We start from the raw sequence: 15,499 nt of genomic DNA on the forward strand, positions 1-15,499 counted from the left end.
GAATCAGATGGAGACAGGTTTTTCTTATCTATGTGTTTAGGGAGATGCCTAGATAAACAGTGCCACCGGGGAGAAGCTTGGGAAGCAAAGTTGTTAAGAATTTTATGGGTTTTTTCAGAATTTTATCACATTTATCATGTGGCATAGTAATAGAAATGTGGGTTTAATTTTATTTCTAGTTGTGTGATTTTGAGCAAATTTTCTCTGAATCTCATCTTTTAAATAGAGATACTACCTACATTGTAGAATAGCTGTGAATTAATGTATGAAAAATGCTTCAGCACAGTACCTGACACATAAGTTCAGTGAGAGAACTATATTCATCATAATCTTACAGTAAGCCCATGCAGGCAGCATTTTCCTTTCTTCAATGGAAATAAGAGCAAAGAGGTGGAATACTTCGATGAAAGTCACAGAAATAGTGGACCGTGAAACTTGGAGTTGAGTCCTAATTCTAGTTGAGGATTATTCTACTTGTATTCATATACGTCACTGATTTGGGAAAGATAAACTATTACTACTGTTTATAAGTAGTGTCATCATGTCTATCTTGGCCTATATGTTTTATCATACTATATTTTAAAAATGCATCTTAGAGGAACTAGGGTAACTATTAGGAACTACTAGAGAGTTACATGCTACATTATTTATCTGGATAAACTCATTCATTTTCATACTTTTAAATTGATTTTGAATCTGCAGATTAAATTCTGTAAACCTGATATTTATATTTCCCTTTTTAAAAATTCCTTTTGGAAAACTTCAGCTCTCTCTGTATTGAATTTTGTCAGAATTAATAGGGGCAGATATAGGGTTGGTCTAACAACTGTAGTGTTTCAGACATTTCATAACTCTGGATTTATTCCTGCTAATGAAGTGGATCAGTACTGGAGAAATAAACTTAAACAGACAATCCATTGGTTTGTAAGATCCTTTTAAATGTGTCACAGGTGCCTTTGTGAATATATTAAAAACTGGAGACTCTACCCGAAAGAGATGTGATACAGTTTTAAAGTATTGTTTAGACTCTGGATTAAGAACCTCTGATTTCAACAATATATGCTCAATAATGTGTATTAATATATAAGATTGAAAATAACAGTTTCTTAAAATAATACTACATTGTGAAAACCTGATTTGGTAAAGATTAAATTGTCAAGTTTCTCTAGCTCATGTCTTATTCCCTTCCTGGGCTTGGACATAATCACCATTTTTTTTTTTTTTAAAGGGCGAGACCAAATACAACTTTTTCTATTCTCCCTGCAAGCTTATTTTAAATTTGATTTCCACGGGATATAGTGGTGATTAAATGTTTTAGTTAATAGAGGAGGAAAAACTCTAAGCTTCTCTTGGTTTAAACAGAGGCATTAATAATGTCCCACAGATATGTGTGCCACACAAATGAGCAAAAAACATATCACAAAGCACAATGGTAAAAAGCAGACCTTATGAAAAATTGAACTTGGCTCTATCTAAGCTTTTTAGATAGGCTGACACTTCTCATTCTGTTTTATATATTCTTGTGCCAACTCTCTGCTCACATAAGAGCTTTTACATTAACCTATGGAATAAATAAATCTAAGGAGTGCTTCTTCCCAATAATTTTTTCATGCAACAACAGTGTAGAGGAGGGACAGAAGGAAGAATGGGGTTTGTCACCCATTTGGAGTAGATACATAGAGCTGAAAGGTGCCTACTGTGATGGCACTTCCCTATCCTCGGTTTATCAACTAGAGATACACTTAGGTCAGGTTCTCAAATTTGACTTATCCAAAGAATTACCTCGGATCCTAGTTAAAAATAAGGGTTCTTGGGCTTTGCTCCAGATCTGCCCCCAAAGAAGGCATTTCCCAAAGTCAATCCTTTGCATTGAAAAAGGATTCTGAATATAAATCCCATTTAGTTTCGGGGATTTTGACTGGCTTATGGGGAAAAGTTTTCATTAGGAATTGGAAGGAAAGAACAAAAGAAAATGATGATTAAGAGGAGGTTTCAGGTAACCTTAATTCAGACTTTGCTGCTTACCTGGACTTTGTCTTAGAAGGTAGATTAGAACCAAAATTGAAAAGGCTTTGGTGCCTGGAATAAGGGTTTTGGATTTCATTCTTTCCAAAGTGGAATGCATAGTTTGAAGCACTAGAATTTGAGAAGAAACCCGTTTTCAGAAATTGTTTTGCTAAATATTTAATATAAAGTCACATGGTCAAGAGTCAAAAACAGATACGGTTTTCTGAGAGAAGAGTAACATTTCCATGAAAAGCATTCTTCACCTATTGTGAATTAATTGTAGCCTACCTGTGCAGATAACTGTTTACAGGTATTTTTCAATTTACACTAACCTGTAACCCTAACAAAAGAAACGAGTGCCTTAAAAATGGTTGGTAACAATAATGTAAGTGCAAGTGAACAAGGTAATAATTAAACTGACATTTATACTCCTAGTGTATTGTTTAGTCAAAAAGAAACAATAACATAGATCTTACAAGAAGTTACCTCTCCCAAAAATTCAAAATTATTAAAACAGTAATGTTAAATATGGATTTGTGTCTGCTGTCATTTGTGAGTACACTGGGCCCTAAATGTATACTGCATCTTAAAATGTTAATAATGGTATGGAGAAATTATAATTCAAACATTTAAAAGTATTATTTTATCTTTATGTAAACCTTTCTATTTCTATTTTAGAAGTATTGCTATACTAATATTTTGTTTCTGTATATAACATAAGTAATTTGAGCACAGGTAAAAATGTTTTGGAGACCACTGCTCATGAAGCTGTTTTGAAGAGGGACCTAAGACAACTCAAGGACGAGGAAAGTACATAGACCCTGAGCAGGTGTCTTAGTGCTTTAACCTAACTAGCACTGTTTTTATCTTTTCTTTTTTTTAACATGGAGATTTTTAGTAAATTTTGTTTGTAAAAAGAGTTTTGCTGGGTTTGTTTAAAAAAATTTTTTTTCAAAACCTCTACTGTAGATGGGGGAGCCACTGAGAGTTTTTAAATAAAAGTGTGACCTGATAAAATTTTATAATCTGGTGGCAAATTTCCCTTCCAAGAAGCATAGCTAGGCAGAAGCTAGAAAACTGATTTCCACCTGTTCTTTTTACCTGATCACACAGCAAAATAGGTAGTCATCTGAGGCCTGGGTTAATTAAAGCATATTTTTTTGTTTATTGGTTAGAACTACCAAAATATTGAAAAGTTTTTATTTTGAAGACTTTGTCTTTTTTAATCTGGGACTCACAATTTTATATTTTTTAGTAGGTCAGATGAACAATTATTAAATAAGGTGTTTTTGTAGATTATATTTTTGCTAATTAGGGTATAAATTCACAATTCATATTTTGAAAATCACAGTTTTAGCCATATTAAACTTTCATTATGTATCCTAAAAGAATTTTCATTTTATTTGAGTGTTGCAGTGATTTTAGTGTTTAAACATGTATGTGTGTTTTAGTTTAAACCCAGACCTTAGTTTTTAATAAAGAGTTTGAAAACTTTTTCCTAAATACATAACTAACCTTTTGGTGGGGATATAATTAAGGGCATTCTGGGAAAGTACTTACCTGAACCAGGGGTTCTTAATTTTTCTACAACTTAAGCTGCTGGACTAGGTGCTATTGGTAGTACAGATAAAGCAAGTTATCTTCATTTCACCTTTGTTTTATATTTCTTAATATTCTGAAGGCTTTTCCAGGTTTAAAAAAAAATAGAAAGGGTTAAACCTTAAGATATTTTTAGCTATTAGCCTATTTGCAACCAGTTGACAACTGGCTTAAGGGAAAAATAAACTTGTGGGTGGTTAGTGAGTGGAACAGCTGACTTTCTGGAAACAATAGAAAGTAGATGATTAGAATATCTACTTAGAGTTTAGCCAAGAATGGCTAGACTTTCCATTAAACATTATCTTGGTAACATGAGCCAGAGCCTGCTAACCTGTTTCAGTCTTTTTTTGTTTTACGATATTGCTCAATGTCAGTTTTAGTGCCAAAGTTACTATTTCATTGCCAGTATATTACTAAAGTTTCAATGGGTAACAAAATAGAGTTATATGATGTCAGTTGAGTGTACATTAATTGCACTTAACGAGAGGGCATTTGTCATTGCTGTGTTGTTTCCTGTCTTTTTTATTGTCTTTTTTATGCTTTATTTCTTTTTAAGTATGATGATCTAGAAGTCTTTGTTTTTAAACAGGATACATTAATCGTTTGGTCAGAAGCTGAAAACTATGATCTGGCTCTAAGTTTTCAGGAAAAAGCTGGCTGTGATGAGATCTGGGAAAAAATTTGTCAGGTAAGGGTCTTTGAATAATATTTAACTTAACATTTATATGTTTTCTTGAATTTTTTTTCTTTTTACCTAAAAGATGTATGTTATAATGTGGAGAGGTAATGTCTTCATGTGAGATTTTGGTAACCTAATCTAGAAATTTTTTTTATATTTTACAGCAAAATTTTTACTTAAAATTATTTTTAGTTATCATAATTTTATCACTTCAGATTTTAATACCCTGTAAAATGTCAAGATCTTTCAACAACAAACAAAAAATTAAGTATTTATGTTCTAAAGCTTTAAGATTTTATATATTTCATCACCCATTTGCCTAATGTTCATGAATACTATGTACCACACACTAATGATCAAAAGTGTTCATGGCTTCAACTTGTGAAGAACTTATATGATAAAGGATAAATGGTAACTCTCAGATAACTGGAATTTTTTTAAATAAAGTTTTTATTTTAAAAGATTCAGATTTACAGAAAATATGAGCAGGAAGTAGAGTTTCTATGTACTCCCCTCCCTGACATCACCACCCCTGGTTCTCCTGTTATTAGCATCTTATATTAGTATGATACACTAGTCACAATTAATGAACTAAACATTTATTATTATTCATATACTATTATTAGCTAAAGCCCATTCTTTATTCAGATATCCTCAGTTTAAAATCCAGTATCCTTTTTCTGTTCCAGGATCCCATTCAGGATTCCACATTACATTTATTTCTTTTTTCATTTTTTATTGAATTTATTTATTAGGGTGACGTCTGTTACTAAATTTATGTAGGTTTAAGGTGTAGAATTCTATAATACATCATTGATATATTATATTGTGTGTCTACCACCCCAAGTCAAGTTCCTTCCATTACTATTTAACCCCCTTCTACTTGCCTCCACTTCCCCTCATTCCTCTTTCTTTCTGGTAATCACCATACTATTGTCTATGTCTATTCGTTCTTTGTTGGTTTGTTTTTTTTGCTTGATCCCTTCACCTTTTTCACCTAGCTCAGCAACACCTCTCCCTTCTGACAGCTGTTAGTCTGTTCTCTATGAGTCTGTTTCCATTTTGTTAGTTTATTTTTGTTCAATTAGATTCTGAATATAAATGAAATCATTTGGTACTTATCTTTCTCTAATGGGCTCATTTCACTTAGCATAATGCTCTCCAGGTCCATTCATTCTGTCAAAAAAGGTAAGATTTTCTTCTTTTTTATGGCCAATTAGTGTGCCATTGCGTAAATGTATCACAGCTTTTTAATCCACTCATCCACTGATGGACACTTGGGCTGCTTCCAAATCTTGACTATAGTAAATAATGCTGCAATGAACATAGGGATGCATATATTCTTTCAAATTGGTGTTCAGGTTTCTTCTGATTTAACCCCAGAAGTAGAATCACTGGGTCATAAAGCAGTTCCATTTTTTAATATTTTGCGGTAACTCCATATGCTTTCCACAGTGGCTGCACCCACATTACATTTAATAGTTATGTCTCCTGAGGTAAATCTTTGCTGTGAACAGTCACTGGAACTTGAAATTAATCATAACATTCATTTTAGCTACCATCCTCTATAATAAAAGCCTAATATGCTAAGTGTCCAGTCATCCAGTCGGCTGTTCAACCAATCAAAGCGTAATATGCTAATGATATACTAAGGCTGCTCAATTGCTCGCTGTGACATGCACTGACCACCAGGGGGCAGACGCTCCAACCGGTAGGTTAGCGTGCTGCTGGGATCCGGCTGATCAGGACTGAGCAAGATAGACTGGACACACTCTGGAGCCCTCCTGTGGTCCTTCCCTGGCTGGCCAACCTCCAGCATCCCTCCCTGGCCCCGATCGTGCACCGGTAGGGTCCCTCATCCTAGACTGCACCCTCTCGCAATCCGGAACCCTTTGGGGGATGTTGGAGAGCTGGTTTCGGCCTGACTGAAACAATCAGTCGCTATGACGCGCACTGACCACCAGGGGGCAGACAATGCAGGAGCTGCCCCCTGATGGTCAGTGCGCTCCCACAGGGGGAGCGCTATTCAGCCAGAAACTGGGCTCATGGTTGGCAAGTGCAGCAGCGGTGGCAGGAGTCTTCTCCCACCTCTGCGGCAGCACTAAAGACAGCTTAGGGCAGGTGTCTTCAAACTACGGCCTGCGGGCCACATGCGGCCCGCTGAGGACATTTAGCCGGCCCACCGGTTGCCGCTGCCTGTCCTGCTTAGCAGCCAACTTGTCCCTGGCCCGCAGTGCGCATAGGAATTTGTCCATAGTTTTTTTTTTTTTAACTATAGTCCGGCCCTCCAACAGTCTGAGGGACTGTTTAAAAAGTTTGAGGACCCCTGGCTTAGGGCATCCCCTGAGGGCGCAGGCCAGGCTGAGGGGGGACCTCCCCCCCAGTGCACAAATTTTGTGCACTGGGCCTCTAGTTTCCTATAAAGTGGTTGCCTACTGTGATATCCTATTATAGTATCTTTTGACTGTTGTCATTTTCATTAACATCATCTTTTCCCTCTAGTGAGTCTTATCACTGAAGGTTCTTAGTAGTTTTATGCATCTGACTGCAATCATTTTTTCCCCGAGGTCTTCCCAGTAATAATGCCACACAGTGTAATAAAGTGGCCAAAGAAAGTGTAGAGTGAATCTTCTGATTCTCTTATTTGATGTATGGCTCTAAATCACTAGACTTTTCTTAACTGGGAGTAGATAGTTTCTTTATTTTTACTTAAGCTCAATGGTCAGTAATATGATTTACAAAAATTTTAGTGCATTTATATTTTAAGGTAAACAGCTATATTTGGATATTTTCAGGTTCAAGGTAAGGATCCATCAGTGGAAGTCACACAGGACCTCATTGATGAATCAGAAGAAGAACGATTTGAAGAAATGCCTGAAACTAGTCATCTGATTGACCTACCCACATGTGAACTCAGTAAACTTGAAGAGATTGCTGACTTAGTTACCTCAGTTCTCTCCTCACCTATCCGTAGGGAAAAGCTGGCTCTGGCCTTGGAAAATGAAGGCTATATTAAAAAACTACTGCAGCTCTTCCAAGCTTGTGAGAACCTAGAAAACACTGAAGGCTTACACCATTTGTATGAAATTATTAGAGGAATCTTATTTCTAAATAAGGCAACTCTGTTTGAGGTAATGTTTTCTGATGAGTGTATCATGGATGTTGTGGGATGCCTTGAATATGACCCTGCTCTGGCTCAGCCAAAAAGGCATAGAGAATTCCTGACCAAAACTGCAAAGTTTAAGGAAGTTATACCAATAACAGACTCTGAACTAAGGCAAAAAATACATCAAACTTACAGGGTACAGTACATTCAGGACATCATTTTGCCGACACCATCCGTTTTTGAAGAGAATTTTCTTTCTACTCTTACATCTTTTATTTTCTTCAACAAAGTTGAGATAGTCAGCATGTTGCAGGTAAGTAAACTAAGGTATTCTTCATAATTTTATTTTCAGATGTTTAGTTTCACTAATAGTTCAAGCTGCTCTTCATTCCTTCTTTTTAAAAGATTTCTTTGGTTTTATCTCATGGCTTTCTGAAGGAGAATCTTAATGTGACCTTTTATATTTTTAAGTGTCCTATGTGGTAGCTGGGTTTTATTTAACTTTTTTTCCTTCTTAAAAATGGTGGTAGAGCCAAAACCGGTTTGGCTCAGTGGATAGAGCGTCAGCCTGCGGACTGAAAGGTCCCAGGTTCGATTCCGGTCAAGGGCACGTAACTTGGTTGCGGGCACATCCCCAGTGGGAGGTGTGCAGGAGGCAGCTGATCGATGTTTCTCTCTCATCGATGTTTCTGACTCTCTATCCCTCTTCCTTCTTCTCTGTAAAAAATCAATAAAATATATTTAAAAAAAAAAATGGTGGTAGAATATACATGACATAAAATTCACCATTTTAACCATTATGTGTACAATTCTTAACATTAAGTACATTCACCTCTGTCCATTTTCAGAACTTTTCCATCATCCCAAACAGGAGCAGCTATTTTTAAATCATCTTTTATTCCATTTTGTGAGACTTATACATATCCCAATAATAACTAAGTCTCACAAAATGGAATAAAAGATGATTTAAAAATAGCTGCTCCTGTTTGGGATGATGAAAAGTTTTGAAAATGGACCCAAATAATTACAGTGTGCAGCCAGGATTGAAAAATATTCATTTTCAGGAAATGATGATTAGATTATTTGCTATGTGAGGTTGATTTTATTCTGTCTCCTTGAGTTGTAAAATAGGAGTTTTACACCATATTTATCATGTTAATCTTTTATATCCTAACAATGTAATAAGCAGGATTTTTTTTTAAATATATTTTATTGATTTTTTACAGAGAGGAAGGGAGAGGGATAGAGAGTTAGAAACATCGATGAGAGAGAAACATCGATCAGCTGCCTCCTACACACCCCCAACTGGGAATGTGCCCGCAACCAAAGTATATGCCCTTGACCAGAATCGAACCTGGGACCCTTTAGTCCGCAGGCCGACGCTCTATCCACTGAGCCAAACCGGTCAGGGCATAAGCAGGATTTTGAAGAGTTTTCTTTTTTTTTTTTTTTTTTTTTTTTTATTAAATAAGTCTTTATTCAGATTATTACAATTATTTCTCCTTTTTTCCCCCATAGCTCCCCTCCACCCATTTCCCACCCCACCTTCTGCCCTTACCTACCCCCCACTGTCCTCATCCATAGGTGTATGATTTTTGTCCAGTCTCTTTATGAACCCCCCCATACCCCTTTCCCCCTGAGAATTATCAGTCCACTCCCTTTCTATGCCCCTGATTCTATTATATTCACCAGATTATTCTGTTCCTCAGGTTTTTAATTTACTTGATTTTTAGGTTCACTTGTTGATAGATATGTATTTGTTGTTCATAATTTTTATCTTTCCTTTTTTCTTCTTCCTCTTCTTTAAGAATACCTTTCAGCATTTCATATAATACTGGTTTGGTGGTGATGAACTCCTTTAGCTTTTTCTTGTCTGTGAAACTCTTTATCTGCCCTTCAATTCTGAATGATAGCTTTGCTGGGTAGAGTAATCTTGGTTGTAGGTTCTTGCTACTCATCACATTGAAAATTTCTTGCCACTCCCGTCTGGCCTGCATAGTTTCTGTTGAAAAGTCAGCTGACAGTCGTATGGGTGCTCCCTTGTAGGTAATTAACTGTTTTTCTCTTGCTGCTTTTAATATTCTCTCTTTGTCTTTTGCTCTTGGCATTTTAATTATGATGTGTCTTGGTGTAGTCCTCTTTGGATTCCTTTTGTTTGGGGTTCTGTGGGCTTCCTGGACTTGTAAGTCTATTTCTTTCACCAGGTGGGGGAAGTTTTCGGTCATTATTTCTTCAAATAGGTTTTCAGTATCTTGCTCTCTCTCTTCTTCTGGCACCCCCATAATTCTGATGTTGGTACGCTTGAAGTTGTCCCAGAGTCTTTTTAGATTATCTTCAACTTTTTGGATTTTTTTTTTTGCTTTTTGCTTTTTCGGTTGAGTGTTTTTTGCTTCTTTGTATTTCAATTCTTTGACTTGATTTTTGTGTTCCTCTTGTCTGTTTTTGGGTCTCTGTATAATATTTTTTATTTCAGTCAGTGTATGTTTAATTTCTAGTTGGTCCTTTTTCATCTCTTCGAGGGTCTCGTTATATTTATCGGCCTTTTCTAGGATATTCTTAAAAAGCCTTATAACTGTGGTTTGGAATTCTATGTCCAGTCGTTTGTTTTCCTCCATTTCTTTTGTTTGTGATCTGATTCTTAGACGCCGCATTTTCACTGCTTCCCTGGGTTGGTAGATTTGTGTGCTAGGTTTCCAATTTGGCCTAGTGGGTCTGCCTCCCCAGTTAACCTGAGGTGGACACTCTTGGTGCACCCCTTTGTGGACTGTGTGTACAGCCTTGTTGTAATTAAGTCTTGATTGTTGTTGGTGTAACTGGGAAGAATTGACCTCCAGGCCAGTTGGCTGTAAGGATCAGCTGTGTCTATGCTGGGAGAAGTCCGGTGCTGGAGACAGCCTTATAGGATTAGACTTGCCAAATTGCAATAGCCTCTGTGCTCAGCTTGGATGGGGTGGAGTCTCAGTCTTGGCTTCCCGTCAGCCTTGCCCTTGCGCGCACGTGTGTGCCTTCAGTCCTCTGCCTTCCCGGCTCCCGATTCTCCGCCCGAGAGTCCAGACTCCCCCCACAAGAGCGTGGGTCCCCAGGGGCTCGCCTGGAACTGGGGTTCACTGCAGTCAGAACTGGGGCTCACTACAGTCAGAACTGAGTTTCAGTGCCGTCAGGAGCCTCTCACTCCCTTCCGCTAGGGAAAGCCTGTGGCAGCCTCCGCAGCCTTTGTGCGCACTGGCGCGCGCGCGGACTTTCAGTCCTCCGCCTTCCCCGGCTCCTGAGTCTCCGCCCGAGAGTCCAGACTCCCCCCACAAGAGCGTGGGTCCCCAGGGGCTCGCCTGGAACTGGGGTTCACTGCAGTCAGAACTGGGGCTCACTTCAGTCAGAACTGAGGTTCAGTGCCGTCAGGAGCCTCTCACTCCCTTCCGCTAGTGAATGCCTGTGGCAGCCTCCGCAGCCTTTGTGCGCACTGGCGCAAGCGGACTTTCAGTCCTCCGCCTTCCCCGGCTCCTGAGTCTCCGCCCGAGAGTCCAGACTCCCCCCACAAGAGCGTGGGTCCCCGGGGGCTCGCCCGGAACAGGGTTTCAGTGCAGTCAGAACCGGGGTTCAGTTCGGTCGGGGGCTCCCTTCCCCCTTCCGCCAGAGAAAGTCAGTCAGGCTCTCAGCCGCCCTTCCTCTCTGCGCGCACAAAGCCCCTTTGCCGTACCTCCAATTCTCTGTGAGCTTTTCTCTATCCTTCTAGTTGTAGAATTTTCACTCAGTCAGCTTTCCTGCGGTTCTGGATGGTGTCCGTTCTGTCTTTTAGTTGTAGTTTTGAAATTGTTGTGCGAGGCAGCAGTTTAGGTGTTTACCTATGCCGCCATCTTGGTTTTCCTCTCCTTGAAGAGTTTTCTTCACTTGTGATAGTATGCTATATGCACAGTTTCCTATATAACTGTCGTTATTTCCTTGAGTCATTAAGTTTATTGAGCAGCAACTATATACTTAGTGTAATGGTTCTCAATTATGGCCTGTGGACCACTCAGGATCCCTGGAGCCCTTTAGACAGGTCTGTGAGGTTTTCCTTTTTCCAGCTTCATGTCAGTGTAAGGCTCTATTTTCTTTATTATATTTCAACCAAAACAACACAGCTGACTGAATGCTGAAGAAGATATGTGAATCTAGCTGTCATCTGTTAAGGCAAACATTAGAGATTTGCAAAAATGTAAAACAGCCATTCTTTCTAAATTTTTAAATTTTGGGGTCATATAGTTTATTCTCATAAAAATAATATTTATATAAACACTAGAGGCCCAGTGCACAAAATTCGTACACGGGGCGGGGGGGTGTCCCTCAGCCCAGCCTGCACCCTCTCCAACTGCTCGCCTGCCTGCCTTCCTGATTGCCCCAAACCACTTCCTCAGTGCCCCTAACTGCCCTCCCCTGCAGGCCTGGTCACCCCTAACTGCCCTCCCCTGCAGGCCTGGTCCCCTCCAACTGCTCTTCCCTGCAGGCCTGGGTCCCCCCCAACTGCCCTCCCCTGCAGGCCTGGGTCCCCCCCAGCTGCCCTCCCTTGTAGGCCTGGTCACCCCTAACTGCCCTCCCCTGCAGGCCTGGTCCCCCCCAACTGCTCTCCCCTGCAGGCCTGGGTCCCTCCCAACTGCCTTTCCCTGCAGGCCTGGTCGCCCCCAACTTCCCTCCTCTGCCGGCTTGGTCACTCCTAACTGCCCTCCCCTGCAGGCTTGATTGCCCCCAACTGCCCTCCCTTGCAGGCCTGGTTCCTCCCAACTGCCCTCCCCTGCTGGCCTGATCGCCCACAACTGCCCTCCCTTGCTGGCCTGGTTCCTCCCAACTGCCCTCCCCTGCTGGTCATCTTGTGGTGGCCATCTGTGTCCACATGGGGGCAGGATCTTTGACTGCAGGGGGGCAGCCATCTTGTGTGTTGGAGTGATGGTCAATCTGCATATTACTCTTTTATTAGATGGAATAGAGGCTTGGTGCACAGGTGGGGGCCAGCTAGTTTGCCCTGAAGGGTGTCCTGGATCAGGGTGGGAGTTCCCTTGGGGCATGGGGCGGCCTGGGCGAGGGGCCTGTGGTGGTTTGCAGGCCGGCCATGCCCCCTGGAGACCCAAGCAGAGGCCCTGGTATCTGGGGTTTATTTATCTTCTACAATTGAAACTTTGTAGCCTGGAGCGGAGCCAAGCCTTCTGCTTGCTTGGTGGCTGCAGCCATTTCTGTTGGGATTTATGTATCTTCTGTAATTGAAACTTTGTAGCCTTAAGCAGAGGCCTGGGCTGGCCAGGGTGTGCAGAAAGCTTGGCTTCCTCCATTGCCGGGGAAACCCAAGCCTCCCTCCTGCTCTCTGTGGCCGTAGCCATCTTGGTTGGGTTTATTTGCATATTCGCTCCTGATTGGCTGGTGGGCATGGCTTGTGGGTGTGGCGGAGTGATGGTTAATTTGCATATTACTCTTTTATTAGATAGGATAATAGCTTACTTTTAAATGAGTTATTATTTTTAAATGTCTCAGTTTTAAGTATGGTATTGATAAACATAACCCACATAGTAAAAGCTCTTTGGGCCTCTCAGTAATTTTTAAGACTTTAGGGGTGTCCTGAGACCAAAGAGAATCTCTGGCTTAGTGTTTAGTAATGAGATTCCATTTTATGATACTTTCCAACCATTATTCACCTTTCTATTATTGTTACTTTACCTTTCATGTAGCGTTTACTTCTCCAGATCATTTATTCACTGAGCAGTTTTTTGTTATTCCGCAGTAATAAGTGTGAGGGAAGTTAGACTTACACATTATGTTTCATTTACAATACATGGGACCTGCTTTTTTTTAATTTCAGAGAGGAAGGGAGAGAGAGAGAGAGAGAGAGAATGATGAGAGAGTATCATTGATCGGCTGGCTGCCTCCTGCATGTCCCCTACTGGGGTTCAAGCCCGCAACCCGGACATGTGCGCTTGATGGGAATCGAACCCAAGACCCTTCAGTCCGCAGGCCCATGTTCCATCCACTCAGCCAAACCAGCAAGGGCTATGGGAACTAATTTTGAAAAATCATACTGTACAATTCAGGGTGCCCTTTCACTTCCTGATAGAAAAAAAGTCAGGAAGTAGACCCACAGTCAATACAGCTGATGTATTTGACCCAGTGACAGAAGCTGAAGTGTATCTTTCAAATGACTGCTTTTGACTTCAGAGCATTTATTACCAAAATCAGTGTTTTTAAAAAAATAAATTATGCAAACTAATTTATAAATATTTATAACATTTTATATGTCATTTTATATATTTTATCACAGGCTTATTTATGAAGGCTATAATTATATAGAGCAAGTGTAGCTTTAAAAAGGAAAGTTACTTATTTCTGGTCCATGAGATGTATTTGCTAAAATAGCCAGATAACTGGAAACTACCTATTGTTTAGGGCTTACCACTTGATTATCTCTTATGTACCAGCCATGATGCAGAATTCTATTTTCAACAGTGTGTGAGAAAAAAGTAATTAAGCTTATGGCCATTGGCCTCTTAAAGGCTATTTCTTACAGCCCAACTCTGAGATTTCCATGTAAAAATTTTGTGGCTTGGTAGTAGGAATTTCCAAATAACCCTGCTTGTGGTGTACATATCTGTAGGTTCTTAAATGTGTATTAACCTGCTATTATCCTATCTAATAAAAGAGTAGTATGCAAATTAACCATCACTCCGCTACACCCACAATCCACGCCCACCAGCCAATCAGGAGCAAATATGCAAATAAACCCAACCAAGGTGACTACGGCCACAGAGAGCAGGAGAGAGGCTTGGGTTGGGTTTTCCCGGCAATGGAGGAAGCCAAGCTTTCCGCCTGCCCTTGCCGGCCTAGGCCTCCACTCACAGCTACAAAGTTTCAATGATAGAAGATACATAAATCCAAACAGAAATGGCGGCAGCCACTGAGCTGGAAAGAGCAGGAGGCTAGGGTTGCCCCCGGCGATGGAGGAAGCCAAGCTTTCCGCACACCCTGGCCTCCCCAGGCCTCCACTTAAGGCTACAAAGTTTCAATTATAGAAGATACATAGCCGAAACCGGTTTGGCTCAGTTGCTAAGCGTCGGCCTGCGGACTGAAAGGTCCCAGGTTCGATTCCGGTCAAGGGCATGTACCTTGGTTGTGGGCACATCCCCAGTGGGAGGTGTGCAGGAGGCAGCTGATCGATGTTTCTCTCTCATTGATGTTTCTGGCTCTCTGTCCCTCTCCCTTCCTCTCTGTAAAATATCAATAAAATATATTTTAAAAAAAAAAAAGAAAAGAAAATATAGAAGATACATAAACCCCAACAGAAATGGCTGCCACCATGGAGCAAGCAGAAGGCTTGGCTCCGCTTCAGGCTACAAAGTTTCAATTGTAGAAGATAAATAAACCCCAGATACCAGGGCCTCCGCTTGGGTCACCAGGGGGTGTGGCTGGCCTGCAAACCACCACAGGCCCCTCGCCCAGGCCGCCCCACGCCCCAAGGGAACCCCTACCCTGATCCAGGACACCCTTCAGGGCAGACCAGCTGGCCCCCACCGTGCACCAGGCCTCTATCCTATCTAATAAAAGAATAATATGCAGATTGACCATCACTCCAACACACAAGATGGCTGCCCCCATGTGGTCAAAGTTCCTACCCCCATGTGGACACAAGATGGCCACCACAAGATGGCCAGCAAGGGAGGGCAGTTGGGAGGAACCAGGCCTGCAAGGGAGGGCAGTTAGGGGTGACCAGGCCAGCAGAGGAGGGAAGTTGGGGGTGACTGGGTCTGCAGGGAAAGGCAGTTGGAGGGACCCAGGCCTGCAGGGGAGAGCAGTTGGGGGGTACCAGGCCTGCAGGGGAGGGCAGTTAGGGGTGACCAGGCCTGCAGGGGAGGGCAGTTAGGCGTAACCAGGCCTGCAGGGGAGGGCAGTTAGGCGTAACCAGGCCTGCAGGGGAGGGCAGTTAGGGGCAAACAGGCTGGCAGGGGAGCAGTTAGGCATCAATCAGGCTGGCAGGGGAGTGGTTAGGGGGTGATCAGGCTGGCAGGCAGAAGCGGTTAGGGGCAGGCAGGTGAGCAGTTGGGAGCCAGCAGTCCTGGATTGTGAGAGGGATGTCCGACTGCCCGTTTAGGCCCGAT

The 15,499-nt window shown here is 41.4% G+C and overlaps 1 protein-coding gene across 2 annotated transcripts in view; it reads left to right on the top strand.

Annotated features, from left to right (window-relative positions):
• The window catches only part of PPP4R3B (protein phosphatase 4 regulatory subunit 3B), a 54,042-nt gene that overhangs the window by 6,999 nt on the left and 31,544 nt on the right, over positions 1-15,499 (top strand). For both annotated transcript variants that reach the window (XM_080685550.1, XM_080685551.1), the window contains exons 3-4: positions 4,196-4,294; positions 7,081-7,704. In XM_080685550.1, the coding sequence (XP_080541676.1) occupies positions 4,196-4,294; positions 7,081-7,704 (723 nt within the window). The remainder of the gene's footprint in view (positions 1-4,195; positions 4,295-7,080; positions 7,705-15,499) is intronic.

This window comes from Plecotus auritus (genome assembly GCF_963455305.1).
Source record: "Plecotus auritus genome assembly, chromosome: 8".
Lineage (NCBI taxonomy): Eukaryota > Metazoa > Chordata > Mammalia > Chiroptera > Vespertilionidae > Plecotus > Plecotus auritus.